Below are 23,833 nucleotides of genomic sequence, written 5' to 3' on the forward strand. Positions count from 1 at the left end.
CCCCACTTTGCTCTGGGGCCTTGGTCCCTGTGGGGAGGACAGCCCTCTCCTCCGAGAGAGCATAATAAGTCCCCATCGCTTCCCCCATAGAGACCAGCCCACATCGGTGTGTCCCATCGACACTCTCCCTATTTAATTTCTGTGGCCCAGAATTAGTCAAAGGGAGCAGAGTCTGCACCAGTTCTTTCCGAACTCCGAGGCGAAACCCCCACCTGAAAGCTTGAGGAAATGATTCTGGTCCGGTACCATTTTCTTCTGGGTTTTTATGATCCTGCCGACTACGCCACTGTAAGAAGCACGGCCATAAGACATTGCGAAGGTTTGGGGCAGCCACCCATGCAAAATTGTTGACAAAGCACAGACCTGTGCTCTTGGGAGCAAGATGGCAGCTTTAAAGGCCAGTGGAGGAAATGATGTCATCAGGACCGGAACCGGAAGTGATGTCGTTGGCTGCCCCTGAGCCTGGCGGGATTTCCCTAGAGATCAAAAAGTCACAGAAAATCAGTAATTGACAAAAAGAGCAAAATAACAGAGGAGAACTCACCAATCACCAAGTGCAATCAATGAACCGCAAGGGACTGTATGGGCTTTACCGAGGCCTTTATAGGGCTGAGGGTGGTCCCTCGACCGTGATGGGCAGGTGGCCCCGCCTCTTGGGGGACCACCCACAAGACATGTGGCACATGGAGAAGGAAACACAGACATAAAGAAACCAAAGGCTCCGATGACGAATACAGACATAGATCAGTCCCTTGAACACCACCCAGGGTGAGGGAGACCACCTAACACTGATAGGGTGCGAAGCCTCAGAGTAGAGTCGCTGCTCCACCAGATCGAGGAGTGCCAGGTGAGGTGGCACGGACATGTCACTTCTGGTGTCTGTCCCCCTCAGAGCTGCTCTAGTCCTGGGACTGCTGCAGGTTCTCCTCCGGATTACATCTCTCGGCTGGCGTGTGGATGGCTGGGTATTCCCTGGGAAGAGCTGGAATTTACAGATGGGGTCACGGACGTCTGAGCTGACCTGCCGCCACGACCCTCAGCAAGAAAAGCAGTTTGAGAAGACGAGACAATAGCCACTGTTCGAGGATGATGTCTGTTGCTGTGTGGAGTACCGTGTCGTTGCTCTGAGATCATGTAGAGGACTCGAAGTGTGTTGGCAGGCTCTCTACTGTCTTTGTGACGTGGTCCTTTATCTGTGGTGTGCTGTGATATATATTTTTTGCAACGATGCAAAGGAGTCGTTGTTTCTGGTATTTACAGCAATGCCGGTTATTTACTTAGTGTGACGTCGGTGTCGGCTACGGCTGCTTACTGCCCTGCTGTGCTGACGCTGCTTTGAATACAAATGACAAGATTCTCAATTTGCAGATGCTCCTCCAACACTCAGCTGCTTTTGCTCCTGTGCAGGCAAAAAAAAAAAACTTTATAAGGGGGGGGGGGGGGAAGCTTTAAAAATTCCCACGCGGCCACACAAAGTTTTTAGGAGCAAAATGTTTTTATTTTTTAAATAACTCTCACACCACAGGACACAAAACTCTCATCTGCTTCACCGTCAGTTGCACATTACAGCACATTAGAACATTGGAACACTCTGGATGAGAACGGGCCACTCTGCCCAGCAAAGCCCGCCAGTCCTGTCCACTCCATTCTTCTAAAATAACATCAAGTCAAGTTCTGAAGGTCCCTAAAGTCCTCCTGTCCACCACGCTACTTGGTCACTTACTGCACGTGTCTGTGGTCCTCTGTGTGAAGACAAACTTCAGGTTCAAGTTCAAAGTTTATTGTCATGTGCACAGTAAGGAAACACGTTTCCCTGTACAATGAAATTCTTACTTTACTGTCCACACCAAATGACAAAACCAACGTATAAAGATAAAGATAAATAATAAGTAGCAGATAGATAATAAGTAATGTATCAAAACAGAATAGAAATAGAAAGTGTAATGTGCAGGTAGGTGTGTGATGGACAAGTCCAATACAGTTGTGTGAGGTCGATAGAATGAGGCGGCTCACGGTTAGAAACTCCAGTCAGTTACAGGGCATCCGGAAAGTATTCCCAGCACATCACTTTTTCCACATTTTGTTATGTTACAGCCTTATTCCAAAATGGATTCAATTCATTTTTTTCCTCAGAATTCTACACACAACACCCCATAATGACAACGTGAAAAAAGTTTACTTGAGGTTTTAGCAAATTTATTAAAAATAAAAAAATTGAGAAAGCACATGTAGATAAGTATTCACAGCCACTCTCTCAAAGCACTTCATGATGATTGGAGTGAGTGCTACCGGCCTGTGGGTGGGCTTGTTTAGCAAGGGGGACTATGATCGTAGTCTTAAAGCCGGATGGAACGATGCTCTGACTGAGGGAAAGGTTGAAGATGGAGCAGAGAACATCAGCCAGCTTGTTGGCACATGCTCTGAGAGCCCGCCCAGGGATGTTGTCTGGTCCTGCTGCCTTACAGGGGTTGATCTTCCTAATGTTTGTGTGACATTCACCCTCAAGTTTCCAGTTGTGTCCCCGTGTTCTCGATGAACTCATTCTAAAGTCACTGTCTGATCCACTGGACTAATTCCCTTCCTCATTTTAAACCCGTCAGTCAGTTCTCCTCTTCATCACTGTAAAGGCTCAGCTCTTTTACTCTTCATAACTTGCCCCCTGTAGCCCCTCAATCAGCCTCGTCGCTCTTCTCTGGACTTTCTCCAGTGCTGCTGTGTCTTTATGGAGTCATAAACTGACCACAGGACTCCAGATGAGGCCTCACCGGTGTGTTATAAACCTCCTGTGACTTGTACTCTACACATCAAGGTGCTATATAACCTGACATTCTGTTAGCCTTCTTAATGGCTTGTGATCACTGTCTGTCTGATAGTCCTCTACGACTCCTAAATCCTTCTCATAAGTTGGACTCTCGATGTTCAGACCTCCCATTGTGTATTCAGACCTAAACCTGGAGACCACAACTGACCCCAGGACTCCAGATGAGGTCTCACGTGTGTTATAAAGCTTGAGCAGAAACTCCTGGCACTTGTGCTCCATGAGTCAAGGCGCTATATAACCTGACATTCTGTTAGTCTTCTTAATGGCTTCTGATCACTGTCTGTCTGATAGTCCTCTACGACTCCTAAATCCTTCTCATAAGTTGGACTCTCGATGTTCAGACCTCCCATTGTGTATTCAGACCTAAACCTGGAGACCACAACTGACCCCAGGACTCCAGATGAGGTCTCACGTGTGTTATAAAGCTTGAGCAGAAACTCCTGGGACTTGTGCTCCATGAGTCAAGCCGCTATATAACCTGACATTCTGTTAGTCTTCTTAATGGCTTCTGATCACTGTCTGTCTGATAGTCCTTACGACTCCTAAGTCCTTCTCATAAGTTGGACTCTCAATGTTCAGACCTCCCATTGTGTATTCAGACCTAAACCTGGAGACCACAACTGACCCCAGGAATCCAGATGAGGCCTCACCAGTGTGTTATAAAGCCTGAGCAGAACCTCCTGTGACTTGTACTCCACACATCAAGGAGCTATATAACCTGACATTCTGTTAGCCTTCTTAATGGCTTCTGATCACTGTCTGTCTGATAGTCCTCTACGACTCCTAAGTCCTTCTCATAAGGTGGGCTCTTGATTTTCAGACCTCCCATTGTGTATTCAGACCTCACATTTTTATTTCCTACATGTAATACTTTATTAACCTTACATTTCATTTATTCCCAAATTCTGCCCAAGCCTGTGTGCTGTCCAAGCCCCTCTGTGATGTTGGATTCTCGATGATCTACCACTCCACCTATCTTTGTATCATCGCCAGACTTGCCCAGCTTCTTACTTCTATTCCTATCCAAATCATTTCTATTTGTTCTATCGATCTCCTCAGCACCTTCTTGAAGTAATGGCTGCTTCTCCGCTCCTGGCACAGAGCTTGGCTTGGAGGTTCAGATCTCAGAGGTCACTGAGGGTCTCCCACTCCAAAATTGGAGAGCGTTTTACTCCATGGAGGGTGGGTGACTTCTGGCTCCACATGCTGGTTTTTGGAGGACGCACATCGAGCCTGAGGATTATCATAAGAAACGTGACCGAGGGGAGTCGAAACACATGGTCACAAGCAGTTAGCGAAGATTCAGAACCAGAACTGAGTGACCAACACTAGAGGACGAGACCAAAGCAAAAAAATTCAAAAGTCAGAAAGCAAAATCTCATTCCCACCACTGGGGCCTCCTGCTTGTAAAAATGGTGCCATCTTTTCAGATGAGGCGTAACATACTGAGGTGGTCCTGACTCTCTGTGGTCACTAAAGATAATATGCGCAGCCTTCAATAAGAGTCCGGTGTATCCTGATGTCCACCATGGCTGGTCATTCTCCTCCCCTACTCCTCCCCTGTCCCTTACTATCTCTCACTAACTTCTCACCCCTTCACCACCTGATGTGTGGTGGGTGAGCTGGTGCAATAATGGCTGCCGTCGCCTCCGCCAGGTGGATGCTGCACATTAGTGGCTCCCCGCTCACTATGTGTCAAGTGCCCTGAGTAATGACAAAAAGCGCCATATACATGTTATTATTGTTGTTATTCAGCTGGACGCCTGGCACCCCGACTTTTATTATTTTTATGCCCCACTCCTTACGCCTCTGTAGTTTCCGCTTATTTCCCAATTCTTTCCCTTTGCACTGGTGGTCTGAATGTGCTGAATTTTGCTTTTGCTTTGAAGACACCTCATCTTGTCTCAGGGGGTCTTCTCCAGGAATGGCATGCACCATCTACTTCGTGCGGGTGGGTACGATGCCTGCGTCTTTTCCTCTGTCCTTGTCTTGCCACACGCGGGTCAGGTTTTCATTGCGCTCCGTAGCCATGATAGTAAGGACCCTAGAAAGCTGTAAGCCCAATGGCTCCGATGCCCTCAGAAGCTTGAGGTGCCCCCTTCTTGTATCTGTGGATTGCATATTGGGCACCCGCCAGGCTGCTGCCTTGGCATTTGGAGTCACATGACAGCCAGCACCATCATTAGCTGCACTTCCTGCTTCAGGCTCACTTCACTTCCTCTTTGCACGGGTCAGAAGAAAATGAAGAACAGGAGAAAGCGAAGAGTGAGGGGCGCTACGGGCACCCACGCTGGCATCGAGACGCGCTTCCTCTTTGTAACTTCCTCCTTCAGTTCCACTTGCTATTTATGTCCATGGGATGAGTGTAACTTCCACCCCGAGGATGTGCGTCTGGCCGAAAAAAGACAGCAAAGTGGGCAGAAATGGAGCGGGTGGGCTTTGAACAAGACCTCCACTGACCTGGGGTCAGATGTGACCCTCAGCAGCACCAGCACATAACAGGGAGTCGAGGCGGCTGTGTGGCTCAGCCGTGGCTCCTGACTCAGATTTGAGGGACCCCCTGGTCCCGCCGGTGCCCACTTAGCTGAAGGAACTTTTGTCCCGCATGCTGGGGGCGAGCGAGTGGACTCAGTGGCACTCCAATCCCAGAAATCCAGCAGCTGTCCCGCTGACTGTCCCGAGTGCACACCACAGCCTCCTCATGCTTGGTGGGACTGAACTTCCTCAAGTCTGTGGGCCGGAGGTCTTCATCACTCGTCAGTCCCAAAGCTCTGTAAGCCCCCAGGGTTGTCCTGTCATTTCATTGATGAGTTTTCTTCTCCTTTTTGTGTCTTCCTCCTTTCTCTGCTCTGAGTCTCCCTCCTCCTCTTCCTCTTTTCCTCACTTGTTTGTCCTTCTCTTTCTCCTTCTTGTCTGCGCTTGGTCTTCTTCTTCTGAGTGTTCCTCATACGTGTCTTTTGTTCTATTTTTTTTTGCTATTTTGCTCCTCTTTTCTTCAGTTCCCCCTCTTTGCTCATAAGCCCACTCTCTCGGTTTTCCTTCTCCTCATTTTCATTCTGCCCTGTTCAGTGGTCTCGTCCTCTTACTTATTTCACATTCCTCCTCTTCTTCTTAACTCCTCCTTCCCTCACCTTGTTCACCTCCTTCTTCTTTTCTGCTTTGCCTGTTCTTTTGTTCCTTTTGCTCCTCTTTTTTGTTCCACACTCTTCCTCTTCCTTTACTCCTCTTTCCCCATTTTTGCCTGATTTTCTTTCTTCTTGCTCATCATGTCTCCTCCTCGTCTTTACTGGATTCCCTCTGCCTAGTTCTGTCTTCAGGGTGGCATGGTGGCGCTGCTGCCTCGCAGTAAGGAGACCTGTTGTTCGCTTCCCGGGTTACGTGGAGTTTGCATGTTCTCCCCGTGTCTGCGTGGGTTTCCTCCCACAGTCCAAAGACATGCAGGTTAGGCGCATTGGTGGTCCTAAATTGTCCCTGGTGTGTGAGTGTGTGTGTGCCCTGCGGTGGACTGGCACCCTGCCTTTTGCTCTGTGTTGGCTGGGATTGGCTCCAGCAGACCCCCGTGACCCTGTGTTAGGATATAGTGGGCTGGATAATGGATGGATGGATGGATAGTTCCGTCTTCTTTGTTCTTGCTCTTCGCTCCTCATCTTCACCTTTCTTTGTTTTCTCCTCCTCCTCCTTCTTATTTTCTCTCTCTAGTTCCTCTCTCTTCTTGTTCATCTGTCCTTCCTTCCTCCTGCTCATCACTTCTTCTTGTCCTCCTTTTCATGTTCAGTTGCTCTGCTGCTGCTCCTCCTTATGTACTCCTCTTCCTCATCCTGGCCTTTTTCTTTTTCCTGCTTCTCTTCCCCCTCGTGTCTGGTTCTCCTTTTCTCCATGTTTGTGAGTGAACATCATCTTCTTCATTGTCCTTACATACACCCCCTGCTCCTTATTCTTCCCCTCTCTGGGGTGGGATATGCCTTGAATCCCCCATGCAGGCTCCACGGAGGCCTTACAAGGAGGCTCTGCTGCCAGCCAGTGTGTCAAACCTATGACTGGCGCTTTGGCCCACGGAGAGGTGATGGGCGCACCCTTGTCTCACTGAAATGCCTTGGCACGTTTCACCAAGGGGGTCCCGCCTCAGTCACACTTGACCTGGGTGATCCATCATGTCCACCTGAGCTCACTCAGCCTTCTCTGCTCACTCCTCTTTAGGTGAGAAGAATCTGGACATAAGCGGGACTTCCCTGGACCAGGAGGCGTCCTGGACGAGGAGCACAAGGAGGTGGGTGGCATGTGGCTCTTTCTGTGGCCTTCGGCTCATCCGCTTTCATTTCTCAGTCTGTCTTTATAGTTCAATAGAGCGCCTTTCAGACTCGTGGGTCATTTCTGTTAGCCTCTCAGGATTCAGTTTTTACAGACTTGACACCCAACCTCATTTCGCTGCACCTCTGGGTCCGTTCCAGTTTGGCTATCTGTGTCCTGAATCTGGGAGCCAACAGTGGGTGGGGGACACGGGTGCAAACACAAACACACACAAGTCACCAAGGATGGGAGACTTCACACAGCTGGCACTTGAACCCATGACACTGGGTGGGTGAGGCAGCTAACCACTGAGCCACCCCTCCTTCATTAATTAAGGAACCTGAGGGGTCACACAGCGCAGTTTAGGAGAGGCTTCACCCCATTTGCCAAGTCCACCAATGCATTCCACTGTCTCACTCTTTGCTTCACCTCATAGTGATGACCCGCCCCACGGTTTCACTCCACTGCCTCATCTGTCTCCTCTGTTTCTGGTCTTACTTGACCGGCTCACCCTCTCCTCACTCCCTTACTTCACTTTACCTCACTTCACTCCTGTCGGCTGAGACTCAAACGTCACGGTCAGGCAGTTTTACTCACTGATGAGAGAGGACACGTGGGACAAAGGCAGAACTTCTCATTGGACACGCAACCTGAGGGATCCTGGGAACATCTGAGCCTGTGTTATGTTGGGAGAGTCTGTTATATAGTGCCTTTCATGTTGTTGTTTTTATAGTGACTTTCATAGCTAATGAATCTGTCATTTTATAGTACCTTTCATGTCTATTGTAGAGTGCTTTCCATATTTGTCATTTTTACAGAGTCCTTCATTACAATTTATGTATTATATAGGACCTTTCATACATCTCTCATTTATTTAGTGCATTTAATGCTTGTCCATTATATGAGGTTGAGTCAAGCTAAGGTTAGAAAATGGGATGAACCTTCACAAAGCTGAGAAGGCCATTTCTCAATGGAGTCTCCAGCCTACTCAATGCACTGGCCCCACCTGCCTGGAAGTGCCAGGATTGCAGCAGAATAAAAGGTTTTATCTTGTCCTCCCCACCATTTGTGTACCTGAGTTACTGTCGAACACTACATGGCGAGGGGTACTACAGTCACTAGTGCAAGATACTGTGACCTGCTGGAGACCAATGTGAAGCCTGCTATTCGATCCAAGCGGTGGGGAACTGCTGACTCAAGGACAAGATAATGCCTGCCTGCCCACCCGCCCACACCAAGGCTGGTCTGGAGAAACGGAAGTTTGAGGTATCGCCACAGATTTGGCACTCTGTGATTTCCACCTTTTTGGACCGCTAAAAAAAAACATCTGGGTGGTCGTTGATTCAGGACAGATGACGACGTGAAGAAAGTGGTGCAAGAGTGGTGGCGAGGGCGAGACAAAACCTTTTATTCTGCTGCAATCCCACCACTTCCAGGCAGGTGGCGCCAGTGCATTGAGAAGGGTGGAGACGACATTGAGAAAAGAATGACAGCATCAGCTTTGTGAAGGGTCGGTCCATTTTGTGATACATCCCATTTTCTAACTTTAGCTTAACTCCCCCTCATATAGTGCCTTTTATATACTGAATCTGTCATTTATCTAGTGCCTTTCATGTCTATCTATCTATCTATCTATTATATAGTGCCTTTCACATCTATCTATCTATTATATGGTGCCTTACATATCTATCTATCTATCTATCTATCTATCTATCTATCTATCTATCTATCTATCTATCTATCTATCTATCTATCTATTATATAGTGCCTTTCACATCTATTCTCTCTATCTATTATATAGCACCTTTCCTATCTGTCATTTATCTAGTGCCTTTCATGTCTATCTATCTATTATATAGTGCCTTTCACATCTATCTATCTATTATATAGTGCCTTACATATCTGTCTATCTATCTATCTATCTATTATATAGTGCCTTTCACATCTATTCTCTCTATCTATTATATAGCACCTTTCCTATCTGTCATTTATCTAGTGCCTTTCATGTCTATCTATCTATTATATAGTGCCTTTCACATCTATCTATCTATTATATAGTGCCTTACATATCTGTCTATCTATCTATCTATCTATTATATAGTGCCTTTCACATCTATTCTCTCTATCTATTATATAGCACCTTTCCTATCTGTCATTTATCTAGTGCCTTTCATGTCTATCTATCTATTATATAGTGCCTTTCACATCTATCTATCTATTATATAGTGCCTTACATATCTGTCTATCTATCTATCTATCTATTATATAGTGCCTTTCACATCTATTCTCTCTATCTATTATATAGCACCTTTCCTATCTGTCATTTATCTAGTGCCTTTCACATCTATCTATCTATCTATCTATCTATCTATCTATCTATCTATCTATCTATCTATCTATCTATCTAATCCTACCAACTACGCTATCTATCTATTATAGACAAGAGAGACATTATCTATATCTATCTATTATATAGTGCCTTTCATATCTGTCATTTATCTAATGCCTTTCACATCCATTATGTATTGTCTTATGTGTCTATCATTTATTTATTGCCCCTCATTCCTATATATGACTTATATGGAGCCTTTTGTGTGTTTCAGTTATTTATGTAGTTCCTTTCATCTCTATCTATTATATAGTGTCTTTCATGTCTCTCTATGATGTAGTGCCTTTCAGATCTGTCTGTCATTTTTATAATGTCTATAGTAAAGTGTCTTCCATATCTGCCATGTATATAGTTTTCTCCATGCCTACATATGTATTATCTAGTGCCTTTGCTGTCTCTCTATTATCTATTATATAGTGTTTTTCACACATACAGCGCCATTCATATCTGGCTGCCACTTACTTAGATATATAGTGCCTTTCATGCCGTTGTGGTCACTCAGCACGGTGCCACAGAGTTTTGTATGTTGATTAACATGTGGAGTTAGAATTTCATGTGACAGTTAGGGCCCTCTGTGTGTGTGTGTATCTAGTTCTCATTTATATAGCGCCTTTCATATCTCTCTGTCTATCCATACTCACTCACCACAGCACTGCACACTGGGGATGTGTTGCATGGCACTGCTGGACCCCCTAACCCCATCACCTCTCACTACCCTTAGACCCCCACCTCACTAGCCTCACTAACCCCAGTGCCCCTTCCCACTTTATGTCACATTGCCACCTCCGCTGCCTGTCTCTCTTCTTACTTGACCATCTCACTCCCGTCTTCTCACGGTGGTGGCTGTGCCCACATCAGACTCTTGCTGTCTCACTCCCTGTCTCACCCCTGACTCTCCTTTCACTCGCCTCACTCCTGTTTTTTCCAGATTGTTTCACTACCTTTCTGTCATTTGTTCCCTTTCCTCCAGATGCCAGTCTGCCCATTAACATGGGTGGGCTCGGCTGTGCCACCTGCAGTGCCCGGTGTTGGATGCCATGTCCACAGTTGTGAATTCTCTCGGGGCTCTGCTTCATGTTGGGCTGCTGTATTCCAAGCTGAACTCGGTCTCGTGTTTGTCTCCATATAGCGCCTTTACTAATCCGAGGGGCGCTGTGCCTCATTGTAAGTGGGGCAGTAGGCCAGCCGGCCCTTCCCAGGGGGTCTGAGCCACGGCGCTAATCCCTGCTAATGACTCTGGAAATCCCCCGCTAAGCCGGACGGCTTTCGCCCACAGCTGCTTCTGCTCCAGCCCTTCATGTGTCTGTGTGACTTGGGGGGTTTGCTGGAACTTACATTAGGGGTCCCCTGTGTGTCCACTTGTGAACATTGGTGTGAGGTCAGATGGCACAGAGAGGGCACCAGTAGTTAGGGGTGTGTATTTGGCAAAAGTGGGCAGGATGGCCAGTCAGAGGCTGTCCAGGGGTCTACTGAGAATGGGAGAAGAGGATAAGAGCACCTTAGGGGTGGCAAAAATGGGAGTAAACTGAGGGTGACAAACAGGTCAGCCTTCAGTCGGCTTCAGGCATTTAGGCTGGCAGCGACGAGCAGGAATGTCTCAATCTCTCCACCCTTGAGGGCTATGGGGGGATTAGTGGGAGGTGTGGAAAATCCTGAGCGGGTTAAATGAGCTGAGCGCTTAATCTGTGCACCGAGGCTGGCGAGGGCATCTGCAAGTGAAGGGCCAAGCACTGCCAACGTGGCTGCGTCTGCTTCATGGGCCTTCAAATATCCACCAGTGAAAACGAGTGCGGCCCATCTAGAACCCAGCAATGCAGAGCGGTCTATAATGAAAGGCGCTATATACAGTAAGGCTTGGCCAGACTGCCTGTGTAGGACTTGACCCCATCATGTCGGCGACTGGATGTCACTGTGTGTCTGTCACTTTGTCTGCAGGATAATGAGCGAGGTGGCCTCACAGAGGGATGGCGCCACCACGGGCCGAGCAGCAGAGGGCGCACTGGAGCCGCAAAACAGCAGCAGCACGGAGGGAGACGGCAGTAGGAGCTTGTTGGAGAGGCTCCGGGAACTCGAGGTGAGCAGACGGGCCTTGGGCTGGGGGAGTGGGTGGGCAGGGTGAAGGAGTGGTCTTTGAAGGTAAGACGCTTTCGTTAACCCCGCAGACTTTTCTGTGACTACAAAAACAACAAAAAAATGTGTCTTGGTTCACTTTTTGTGTATCGAATGAGGCTTCCTTAGAATGGCCAGCAGGTGGCGCACTTTGTCGAGTAATGCGTGGCGGCGCCGTCTACACATCACTGGGCAAACGGAGACTCGGGCGGCGGGGGCGTAAATCAAACGTAGAAACGCGTGTGAAGCCGGGAGATCGAGCAGCGAGTGACCGACTGAGTGCTTTGTGCGTATGGAGCAGAGTCCGGTCTGTGCAGGGCAGCCATCCACTCGTCTTCTGGGATATTCAGTGACCGGTCCTTCCCCAGCGCACCTCGGGGTCTTTGAAAGGACGGGACTTCAAAATGGTTTTATATGGTGTAGCGATGCTGTCTGAGTGTTCAAGGCTGATCAGTATCGCCGCTGCAAAAGAAACGGGTGGGATCATTTATTAATGTGTCTGATTTGAAAGTAGTGGAAGAATTGTGTTGATGGGAAGTTAAATTTGAAGATGCAGACATTATCTGTGTACGAATCTCGGAAAGTGTTTTAATCCCAGACGTGTTCCAAACATGAAATACTGTGCAGGTATGAGAGGGCAGAAAAAGGTGGTCGTCATGTAGAGGTGCAGCAGACGAAAGCTTAAAGTGCTTGCTGCACTGTGAAGGGCAACTCATATAGTGCCTTTCATATTAATCAACGTATTATATAGTGCCTTCATATCTATCTATCTATCTATCTATCTATCTATCTATCTATCTATCTATCTATCTATCTAATCCTACCAACTACGCTATCTATCTATTATAGACAAGAGAGACATTATCTATATCTATCTATTATATAGTGCCTTTCACATCTATTATGTATTGTCTTACGTGTCTATCATTTATTTATTACCCCTCATTCCTATATATGACTTATATGGAGCCTTTTGTGTCTATCAGTCATTTATGTAGTTCCTTTCATCTCTATCTATTATATAGTGTCTTTCATGTCTCTCTATGACGTAGTGCCTTTCAGATCTGTCTGTCATTTTTATAATGTCTATAGTAAAGTGTCTTCCATATCTGCCATGTATATAATTTTCTCCATGCCTACATATGTATTATCTATCATATAGTGCCTGTCACATTATCTATCTATCTATCTATCTATCTATCTATCTATCTATCTATCTATCTATCTATCTATCTATTATATAATGTATTTCATATCCATTTATCTATTATATATTGCCTTTCTCTTTATTTATGTAGTGCCTTTCTATCAATATATATTTTGTGGTGCCTTTCATATCTACCTATTAATCTGTGTATTATTAACTGTCTTTCTATCTATCCATGTATCATATAGTGCCTTTCATATCTATTATATCGTGTCTTTTTTATCTATCAATGTATTAGATAGTTCCTTTCATATCAATTTACAGTATATATTATATAGTGCCTTTCTATCTATGTATTATATAGTGCCATCTATCTATCTATCTATCTATCTATCTATCTATCTATCTATCTATCTATCTATCTATAGTGCCTTTCATATCTATCTATCTATCTATCTATTATATAGTGCCTTTCATATCTATCTATCTATCTATCTATCTATCTATCTATCTATCTATCTATCTATCTATCTATTATATAGTGCCTTTCATATCTATCTATCTATCTATCTATCTATCTATCTATCTATCTATCTATCTATCTATCTATCTATCTATCTATTATATAGTGCCTTTCATATCTATCTATCTATCTATCTATCTATCTATCTATCTATCTATCTATCTATCTATCTATCTATCTATCTATCTATTATATAGTGCCTTTCATATCTATCTATCTATCTATCTATCTATCTATCTATCTATCTATCTATCTATCTATCTATCTATCTATTATATAGTGCCTTTCATATCTATCGATCTATCTATCTATCTATCTATCTATCTATCTATCTATCTATCTATCTATCTATCTATCTATCTATCTATTATATAGTGCCTTTCATATCTATCTATCTATCTATCTATCTATCTATCTATCTATCTATCTATCTATCTATCTATCTATCTATCATATAGTACCCTTCATATCTATCTGTCTGTCATCTTTAATATAATTTGTAGTATTGATGATAGTGGTAGTTGTATTTTATATTATTATTATTATTATTATTATTATTAAATAGACACCGGGTTTGCCAGTATAAGTCTGATCGCTGAAAACGTGTCAAGTGTCGGGGAGACAGAAGTCTGGAGGGTGGAAGGTTACAGAGGGCTGCAATTCAGAAGCCCCAGTGTGGAGCAGGTCAGCAGCCGCGATGGGGTCCCAACCTGCCATGGTGTGGTGACACGTTTTGTACCTTTTAGGATAAAATGATTTTGGTACAATAAACCAGTCAGGGTCTGACTAGGAGCTTCACTGGCCTCTTTCTAGAAATCTCTCCAAAAGAAACCGCTTTGTGTGCCTGTGCCAGCAGAGCCCAAAGACCTGCTGAAATGCTTTCTCACAGGTGGTGCCGGCTCTAGGCATAAGCCAAAGTGGGCACCGACCTAAAGGGTCCTTTCACGTACAATCATCAGGGTGGTGCTCGCTGCTTTAAGTTGTGATCACAAGTTGGCTGATCTCCAATGGGGGGCACATCACCCCCCCACACCACCCCTGCTTCCCCCACTAGTCAGTCTCAGTTACGTATCCAAACTGGGCAAATCTATAAGAGGGACTCTGTTTTGGATGTCAGTTTTTGGGCATTTGGAAAAGAATCTGCCTAGGGACCCGATGTCCGCTCCCGGCTGTGTATACAGTAGCAAAGGAATGAAAGCAGACGTATAATAAGAAGGCCAAGTGGGCCCTGTAACGATAATAATATTAATAATCAGAAATGAAAACCTATACTGCATATTGCAGACTATTTCATAAGCAGGCTACTTCTCAGCGTGCAGACCACAGTAGAGTGCCAAACGCTCTCAGTCACCACTGCTGCCTGTCTGTCTGCCCGCCCATCCGCTCACCTGTTTGCCAGTCTGTCTGTCTGCCCGCCCATCAGTCAGTCTGTCTGCATTTACAAAAGGCTGCGGTCACATGGTTAGTCAGACTAATGGGGTCTTAAATCAAAACCCGATAAGCCAATCTGTTCTGGAAATTTACAAAAATGTGATTTTTTTTTTTTTTGTGGGCACTTTATGGGTGGGCAGAAAAGTTAGTTGTAATTACAGCACGGCCCCCCACAAGCCCATCTACTGATAGTCCCCCCCTAGGACTTGGCCCACACACACGTGTCTGGAACTCAGAGTCGAGAGTAAGTTCTTGCATTCATAAACAGCAGCCGGACAGTTTATTAGTTGTGTGGTGTTTAACTGTGGGGGCTACACGTAGTAAAAGAAGACAAAAACAGGTAAAGGTTTGGGGCGACACTGGGACCCCGTATATTATAAACAGAAAATAATAAAGAGATTTTCAGCAAAGAGGAAATGCCAGTCTGAAAGCGGACTGCCCAAGATGGCAACACTTCTGGTTAAATACACGCCAGGCAGGAAGAGGCGGGTCCAAGTGGGTGGAGACTAGAAATGACATCAGAGGCGGGGAGGTTGTCAGTCATCTGGAGGGAGGGAGAGAAGAGAAGAGGTGTCAGTTTGCAGCGCCACCCTGTGGATAGGCCAGGAATTGACACCCCAGATCCTTTCCACTGTCCCCAATGTGTGACAAGGTCCACGTGTTTCACTAGCGTATCTGTCTGTGTGTGCGTCTGGTCCCTCTGAGCGATCTGATTGGTCAGTTTGGCTTTGGTTGCTCAGTCGGATGTGATCAGGTCCTGAAAGGTTGACAACACGCAGAGAATGCCATGGAAAAGCGCAGAGAGTCGCCTTCAGACGATTGATGATTTCAGAGCGGACAATGGGAGCCCTGACTATCGTTGGTGGTAGTCGTCGAAAAGTGGGCAGGAGGCAAGAGTGACCAGGAACGCAATCGAGAGAGGAAAAGCGCAAGCCAACGCAGGTCGAGACACACGTCGAGACCGAAGAAAGGTGTAAGATGAGCGCTGAGGGTACGCGGAAGGCAAAAGTAATGAAATCGGAGAGGTGATGTAGCGAGGAGAGATGTGGCGTACACAGCTGACTGCCCGACTCACTCACTCGTCCACTATTTCGATTTTATTCATTAAATGGCCAGAAAGCACATTTGGATATTTCAGTAAAAAGAAACAAACCAAACACCCCAAAGTCACCAAAGCGCTTTGACAGATTTGATAGAAATTTGCCGATGTTGCGGATGGCCGACCCGTGTTGGTTTTTTTTAATTTGTTGCTAAGGACACGGGAGCGAGTGGGCGGTGCTAAGATACCTCATACATGATTGGTGCAGCACAGAGGCGGGGCTTTCTGGTTTATGCAAATAAAGGCTGTCAGCAGAAGTGATGGGCGGGGCATGTGGAGCAGCACTGACTAATGGAGTGGGCGGGTGAGTGAAGACGTTGGGCGCCGCCTGGACGGGAGAAAAGCAAAGCTGGTGAGCAAGTGTGCCATAAAGGCCGACGGGCAGTGCCAGGCACCATGGCCGGGGTTTCACCAGGAAAGGAGGAGGAGGAAGTGGTGTCCTCGGGTCCAAGAGCAGCTGGGAGCGATGGAGTCCCCTTAGCCAGTTTAAACGCTAGTGCAGCTCAGTAAAGCGCCCCCCCCACCCCCACATCCAGACCTCAGAGGGGCCAGACGCTGTACATGGCACTCAGGAGGTCATTTCTGTCTTCTGTACAGTCCTTAGTTCTCTCCTGTTTGGAGCCCCGTGCCTTCATAAACACCTTGATGGTCTACATTTGAGGATGCCGTGTCTTCTTTACTGGGCCCATGAAAAAGGTCACTACAATACAATCAGGGGGACAAAACAACCCATAAATCGAAAACCTTCAATGCACTGCACGGGTTGTGTAAACGTGTGGCCTGTAAGCGTCATTGCTGTTTGTAATAAATTAAAGTCAAAGACCACTTCAGGACCAGGAGCCCCAAAACACAAAAGTCCCAATAAGTTCCACACCTCACCACTAGAGGGGGATATCACAGTCAAACCTCGACTAGTAATAAGAGCGGGCGCCAAATCTTCATAACATGAAAAGTTTATTCTGAAAATATAATTCTTAAAATTATTCAATTATTGAATATTCATAAAATTAATTTTACTCTTCATAAAACATAAAGTTTATAAAAGAAAAAGTCTCATTAAGAGCACAAAAGGCATAAAGAAGTTGCCAGTAAGGCAAACAAAAGGCCAGTAAAATGATCCCAAAAAGAAAGCACGGGTTCAAAAATCCAGAAAAACTCGGCGCCAGGCAGGACCTGTGGGAGACCCTCTGGATTCATAGGGCTGTGATTGGCAGGTGGCCCCGCCTCTTGGATGCCCCGCCCACAGATTATATGCCTCTTAACACAGGGGGCTTGGATACACAGAGAGAACACCAGAAATAAGGAATGATGCACGGAATCAACATCAAAAGACCCTACAAAAGAGACATCAGATATGAATTTGCAACCCTGGCTGAGACATGACGTAGTGAATAAATGCATATTAATTTAATAAAAATTAAAAAACAAATTACATAAAAAAAGTAGAATCTTGCACAGACTACTGCTGAAAACATGAAAAGTAATTCTCACGTGAACAACATAAAATGAATGAAAATGCCGATGTTTGGTCAGCAGCAAATACCAAATAGAGGGTCCTGTGGTGACCCTGATTTACCCCTTTGTACTCTTCAGCCTTCATAAGTTACACTGCCTTATATACTCATGACAGCAAGCAACAGAACAAACAGGAGTGGGTTACACAATAAATCAATTATGTATTGTAGATAATATACCCAAATTATCTACCTTATTAAAAGGATAAGTGTCTGAGTGTCACACTGTGCGTCTTTGTCATTCCAACAGATGGCGCATCATACACATTTATAGTAATAAAATGCATTGCATTTGTCAGTCCATCTGACATCACTCCACAAACATTAACAGTGCTTTTACAACAGTTCTACCAAATGCCATATCACAGACATATGCATTGTACTTGTCATTCCAACAAATGGTGCATCACAAACATGTCTGGTAATAAAATGCATTGCATTTGTCATTCCAGCAGATGGCACATCACAAACATGAAAATCAGACCAAATGTTATATATTTTAGGGACATATGCATTGCGTTTCTCATGCCAACAGATGGTGCTTCCCAGACTTTTCCACTAATAAAACGAACTGCATTGGTCAGTCCAACTGATGTCACACCACAAACGTTAACAGTGCTTTTAGAAAAATCATACCAAACAGCATATATCACAGACATATGCATTGCACTCGTCAGTCCAACAAATGGTGCATCACAAACATTTCTAGTAATAAAAATGCATTGCATTTGTCGTTCCAACAGATGGCGCACCCCAAACATTACTTCTGCTTTTATGAAGATCATGCCAAATGTTATATATTTTAGTGACATATGCATTTTCATTCCAACAGATGGCACATCCCAAACATTAACTCTGCTTTTATGAAAATCTTATCAAATGTTATATATTTTAGTGACATATGCATTGCATTTGTCATTCCAACAGATGGTGCATCACAAACATTTCAAGTGATAAAATGCTTTGCATTCATCATTCCAGCAGATGGCGCATCTCAGACATTAGCACTGTTTTTACAAATCCCACACCACATGGCACATAACAGAGACATATGCATTGCATTTGTTACTCTAACAGGTGGCGCATCTCAAATACTAACACTGCTTTTACAAATCCCATACCAAATGGCATATAACAGAGACATGTGCCTGGCCTATTGCATGGCAAACGTTATCGCTGAGGTCTGCGTTGATTATTTAGATCTTAGCCCGTCATAGATGGGTCACACAGCTAGTTAATCAAAATGAAATGTGAGTGACACAAAATAGTATTACAGCATAAGCAGCAGTGCATCTTCTGTCCATAGGTGGCTTTCAGTCTTACCTTCTGTCCATCTTGGTCTTTGCTATCACATGGCTACAGATTTGAGTTCATCATGCAGTAATGGCAGGAGAGAGAGGGGTCGTCTTCTCTTCCCAGTTTAATGGTGAGAAGTAGAAGAGTGAAGGCGGGGTGACCAACTTCCAATTGCAAATCCTAGACCAATGGCTGCAATCAACTCGCTTGGCTCATCCAATCCTATTTCAGCCACAGTTCAATTGCAGCAACCAATCGAATGGTGGCATCCCTCATCTTGAACGAGAGTGGCACCGCCCCCTTCACTGCTCGCTGGGTGACACTTGTGTTTGAAGAGCCAGCCATTCCTCCCGTTCTTTGGCACCTGTGTTTGTGCTTACAGGACGGGCACCTGCTGCCGCCCACCACTCAGGCATTGCCATTCGCCCCGGGTTGGCACCCACACTCGCACTAACAGTGGATCTGCTTCTTCCTTTTCAGGCTGAGAACTCTGCCCTGTCTATGGCCAATGAAAGTCAGCGAGAAGCGTACGAGCGATGCCTGGACGAGGTGAGCCACCGAGGTCCGTGGTGGTGGTGGGGTTTGGAGGGGGTGTGTGGCATTTGTCATCTTCTTAATTGTGGCAGAGACTTGAGCCACCAGAACTCAGCTGTACGGTTCCCTAAAGGCCCTGTCACATTAGGTGACTTTTCTAATGATCTCCAGTTGTAGCCTTCATTGGCACTCAGTGGCGCCCGTCCATGAAGCCAGTCGTGTAATGTGACATGTCCAGCGACTCGGGCCAGCTAGTGTGCGACTCGCCCCTCAGTCAGCTTTGATTTTGTCGTTGGTCGCCGAGTGGGACAGCTGGCAGCCAATGAATGCTCATCTGGGAGTCCAGGGCATAGAATACGGCGACGAGGACTGAGGACCACGGGGGGCTTTGGACCTCACAAAGGAACAGAAGCTCGTCAGACTGATGTCTAGTGTTTCACATACCCTGACAGAATGGGAAAAAGAAAAAAAGGGACAGAGACAATTAAATGATCTGCTGGTCCACTCTCACTGAAATGACAAAGTGGGGGACCCCCCCCCCCCAATTCATGAAGTGATTGAGTCTCCAATCGCCGAACACGAGAGTGAGGAAGCATTAAAACTACCAGGTGTTCCCTCACTGCATTGTTAAAAGTCGTGATCAACACTCCGTTTAGGAGTCACCCAGGGGACCATGGGGGGGATCGTCATTCAGGCTGGGCTGTCACCAAAGTGGGCGAGCAGGTCTGTGCCGGAAGATTCATCACCCAGTCGGTAAACGTGACGCGGGCAGCGAGGAGATGAGCACCGGCGGTCGGCAAGTCTGACATCCCCGATGACTAGAAGTCCCGTGATGTGACATCGGCTTTGATGGCTCATTATGGGATGATCGCCAGGGCAACGGCCTCGTGTTTGTACCCGCAGCACCCCGTGAAGAATTGTCAACGTTCCGTTAATGAGGTGCCAATCGATTCACCCAAACTCGATCCCGGGGACCCCCTGTGGCTGCAGCTTTTTGTTCCCACCATTGGACTCTTCGCCTAATTAAAGTGAGTCGTTATTTCCCAGTTTCTGTGTTTTGGAGTCAATGTAGAAATTACAAACAAAGTCTGGGAGATTTTTATTCAAATGTAATAAGCAGTTATGTGGGGAATGCGTCGTTATTTTATGTCGTTAACAGCATTTTCAACTGCTTGTCCAGGTGTTCTGATTATTTAATCGATTATTTAATCATTAGGGGGTCCGACGCTGAGGTTGTTGCTGCTGTGCTGATTGTTAATTGTCACTTCTTCTTCTTCTTCTTTTGGCTGCTCCCGTTAGGGGTCACCACAGCGGATCATCTTCTTCCATATCGTCCTGTCCTTGTCATCTTGTTCTGTCACCCCCATCACCTGCATGTCCTCTCTCACCACATCTATAAACCTTCCTCTTCTCCCCTTCCCTGGCAGCTCTACCCCTAGCACCCTTCTCCCAATATACCCAGCATCTCTCCTCTGCACATGTCCAAACCAACGCAATCTCGCTTCTCTGACTTTGTCTCCCAACTGTCCCACCTGAGCTGACCCTCTAATGTCCTCATTTCTAATCTTGTCCATTCTCGTCACACCCAATGCAAATCTTAACATCTTTAACTCTGCCACCTCCAGCTCTGTCTCCTGTGCCACCGTCTCCAGCCCATATAACATAGCTGGTCTCACTACCGTCCTGTAGACCTTCCCTTTCACTCTTGCTGATACCCGCCTGTCACAAATCACTCCTGACACTCTTCTCCACCCACTCCACCCTGCCTGCACTCTCTTCTTCACCTCTCTTCCACAATCTCCATTACTCTGTACTGTTGATCCCAAGTATTTAAACTCATCCACCTTTGCCAACTCTACTCCCTTCATCCTCACCATTCCACTGACCTCCCTCTCATTCACACACATGTATTCTGTCTTGGTGGTCCTACTGACCTTCATTCCTCTCCTCTCATATCTCCACCTCTCCAGGGTCTCCTCAACCTGCTCCCTACTCTCCCTACAGATCACAATGTCATCAGCAAACATCACAGTCCATGAGGACTCCTGTCTAATCTCATCTGTCCACCTGTCCATCACCATTACAAATAAAGGACTCAGAGCCGATCCCTGATGCAATCCCACCTCCATCACTCCTACCGCAGACCTCACCACGGTCACACTTCATATCCTGTACAACTCTTACGTACTTCTCTGCCACTCCTGACTTCCTTATCCAATACCACAGCTCCTCTCAGTCACCCTGTCATATACTTTCTCCACAAGATGACGAGGACAGGAAGATATTTAGAGAGATGATCAGCTGTGGCAACCCCTAACAGGAGTGGCCAAAAGAAAAAGAAGAAGAAGATGAAGATTTTCCTTGGCACAATTGTGCCCCCTTCTCGTCCTACTGGACTCCTTCTCTCCTCTGGTTGTTAATTGTCACTATTAGGGTTAAACGAAATGAGCAAATGACACAGGAAAAGGGGAAAAATAAAACAACAAAAGAGAGCGAAGCATTTATAGCTTTACAAAAAAAATCAAGGTATACAGTACTGTGCAAAAGTTTTAGACAGGTGTGAGAAAATGCTGTAAACAAAGAATGCTTTCAGAAATATAAATAATGACTGTAGCTGCTGAAATATATAAGGTGTCATCAGGCACGGGTTAAGACGCGTGTCAAAAGAATTCTCAGAGTCCAAGAGTTTGCTTTAAAGGTATTTAGCAAATAATCCACACAAGAATAAAAGAAAAAATAGTTACACACGTAGAATAAAAGGCAAAAAAAAAGGGAAACGTATCTTCTTCTGCGGTGGGTTGGCACCCTGCCCGGGATTGGTTCCCTGCCTTGTGCCCTGTGTTGGCTGGGATTGGCTCCAGCAGACCCCCGTGACCCTGTACTTAGGATATAATGGGATAGATAGATAGATAGATAGAGTGAAAGGCACTATATAATGATAGATAGATAGAAAGGCACTATATGATAGATAGATAGATAGATAGATAGATAGATAGATAGATAGATAGATAGATAGATAGATGAAAGGCACTATATAATAGATCTGCGATGTGTGTGGTGCCCTGCCTGGGATTATTTTCCTGCCTTGTGCCCTGTGTTGGCTGGGATTGGCTCCAGCAGACCCCCGTGACCCTGTACTTAGGATATAATGGGATAGATTGATAGATAGATAGATAGATAGATAGATAGATAGATAGAGGAGTGGTGGCTCTGAGGCTAGAGATCTGCACTGGCAATCAGAAGGTTGCCGGTTCGAATCCCATAAATGCCAATAGGGACTCTGCTCTGTTGGGCCCTTAAACTGCAATTGCTGAGCACTTTGAGTAGTGAGGAAAGCGCTATATAAATGCAAAGAATTATTATTAAGTGAAAGGCACTATATAATAGATAGACATTAAAGGCACTATATAATAGATAGATATTAAAGGCACTATATAATGGATAGATAGATAGACAGCTGAGGTGGGTTGGCACCCTGCCCGGGATTGTTTCCTGCCTTATGCCCTGTGTTGGCTGGGATTGGCTCCAGCAGACCCCCGTGACCCTGTGTTTGGATTCAGCAGGCTGGAAAATGGATGGATGGATGTATCTTCTTTAAAGTTAGCTTTTCTTGAAAGACTTTAGTTATTTCTATACTTAAAAGTTCTTAATTTCTTCTTCTGTATGCCTTAGCATACGGTGCAGTACTTAAGTAAACAAGTTTTCTTTACTTGTTATTTTTTCACATTCAAAGGGCCTGTAGGCCATCGAGCCCTGCGACGTGCGGTCACGTGTCTTCTTCTCTACTTAAAAGGTTCTTAGCTTCTTCTTCTGTATGCTTTACGTACGGCACAACACATAAATTAAGTGCTGTTTTCTTACATATTTACTTCAACAACAACAACAACATTTATTTCTATAGCACATTTTCATACAAAAAGTAGCTCAAAGTGCTTTACATAATGAAGAAAAGAAAAATAAAAGACAAAATAAGGAATTAAAATAAGACAACATTAGTTAACATAGAAAGGAGTAAGGTCCGATGGCCAGGGGGGACAGAAAAAACAAAAAAAACTCCAGACGGCTGGAAAAAAAATAAAATCTGCAGGGGTTCCAGGCCACGAGACCGCCCAGTCCCCTCTGGGCATTCTACCTAACATAAATGAAATAGTCCTCTTTGTAGTTAGGGTTCTCACGGAGTCACTTGATGCTGATGGTTATACAGACTTCACACACTCAAAAAGGCTTGTAAGCCGGTTGGCACATAACGGTGACGTGCGGTCACGGTTAAAAACCGTATGCCTCTACACCTTATACAAGGCAAGGCTGTCACTAACTAACTGAAGAATAAGGTTTACTCCAAGCTGTTAGAAATGGCAAGAATATACCAATACGATTCTATTTCCGGGGTTATAGGAACCTCCCATTATTTATGCATTGTCATCTAAGAAATATTCATGAATCTTATAGAACAAGGAAAATGGCTCTTACAATGATTGTTTATTGTTATCAATTTACAAAATGCAAAGTGAGCGAACAAAACACAAATCTAAATCAAATCAATATTTGGTGTTCCTACGTTTTGCCTTCAAACCAGCATCAATTCTTACAGGTCCACTTGCACAAAGTCAGGGATTTTGTAGGATTCTAGTCAGGTGTCTGATCAACCAATTCTACCAAACAGGTGCTAATGATCATCAATGT

The 23,833-nt window shown here is 45.3% G+C and overlaps 1 protein-coding gene across 2 annotated transcripts in view; it reads left to right on the forward strand.

Annotated features, from left to right (window-relative positions):
* The window catches only part of nckap5l (NCK-associated protein 5-like), a 75,092-nt gene that overhangs the window by 19,890 nt on the left and 31,369 nt on the right, over nucleotides 1–23,833 (forward strand). The window contains exons 3-5 of one of the 2 annotated variants that reach the window (XM_051925025.1): nucleotides 7,019–7,088; nucleotides 11,433–11,571; nucleotides 19,097–19,165. In XM_051925025.1, coding sequence (XP_051780985.1) covers nucleotides 11,437–11,571; nucleotides 19,097–19,165 — 204 coding nt within the window. In that variant the 5' untranslated portion in view covers nucleotides 7,019–7,088; nucleotides 11,433–11,436. The remainder of the gene's footprint in view (nucleotides 1–7,018; nucleotides 7,089–11,432; nucleotides 11,572–19,096; nucleotides 19,166–23,833) is intronic. The other variant, XM_051925026.1, reaches the window with a different exon arrangement.

The sequence above is a fragment of the Erpetoichthys calabaricus genome, chromosome 3 (assembly GCF_900747795.2).
Source record: "Erpetoichthys calabaricus chromosome 3, fErpCal1.3, whole genome shotgun sequence".
Lineage (NCBI taxonomy): Eukaryota > Metazoa > Chordata > Cladistia > Polypteriformes > Polypteridae > Erpetoichthys > Erpetoichthys calabaricus.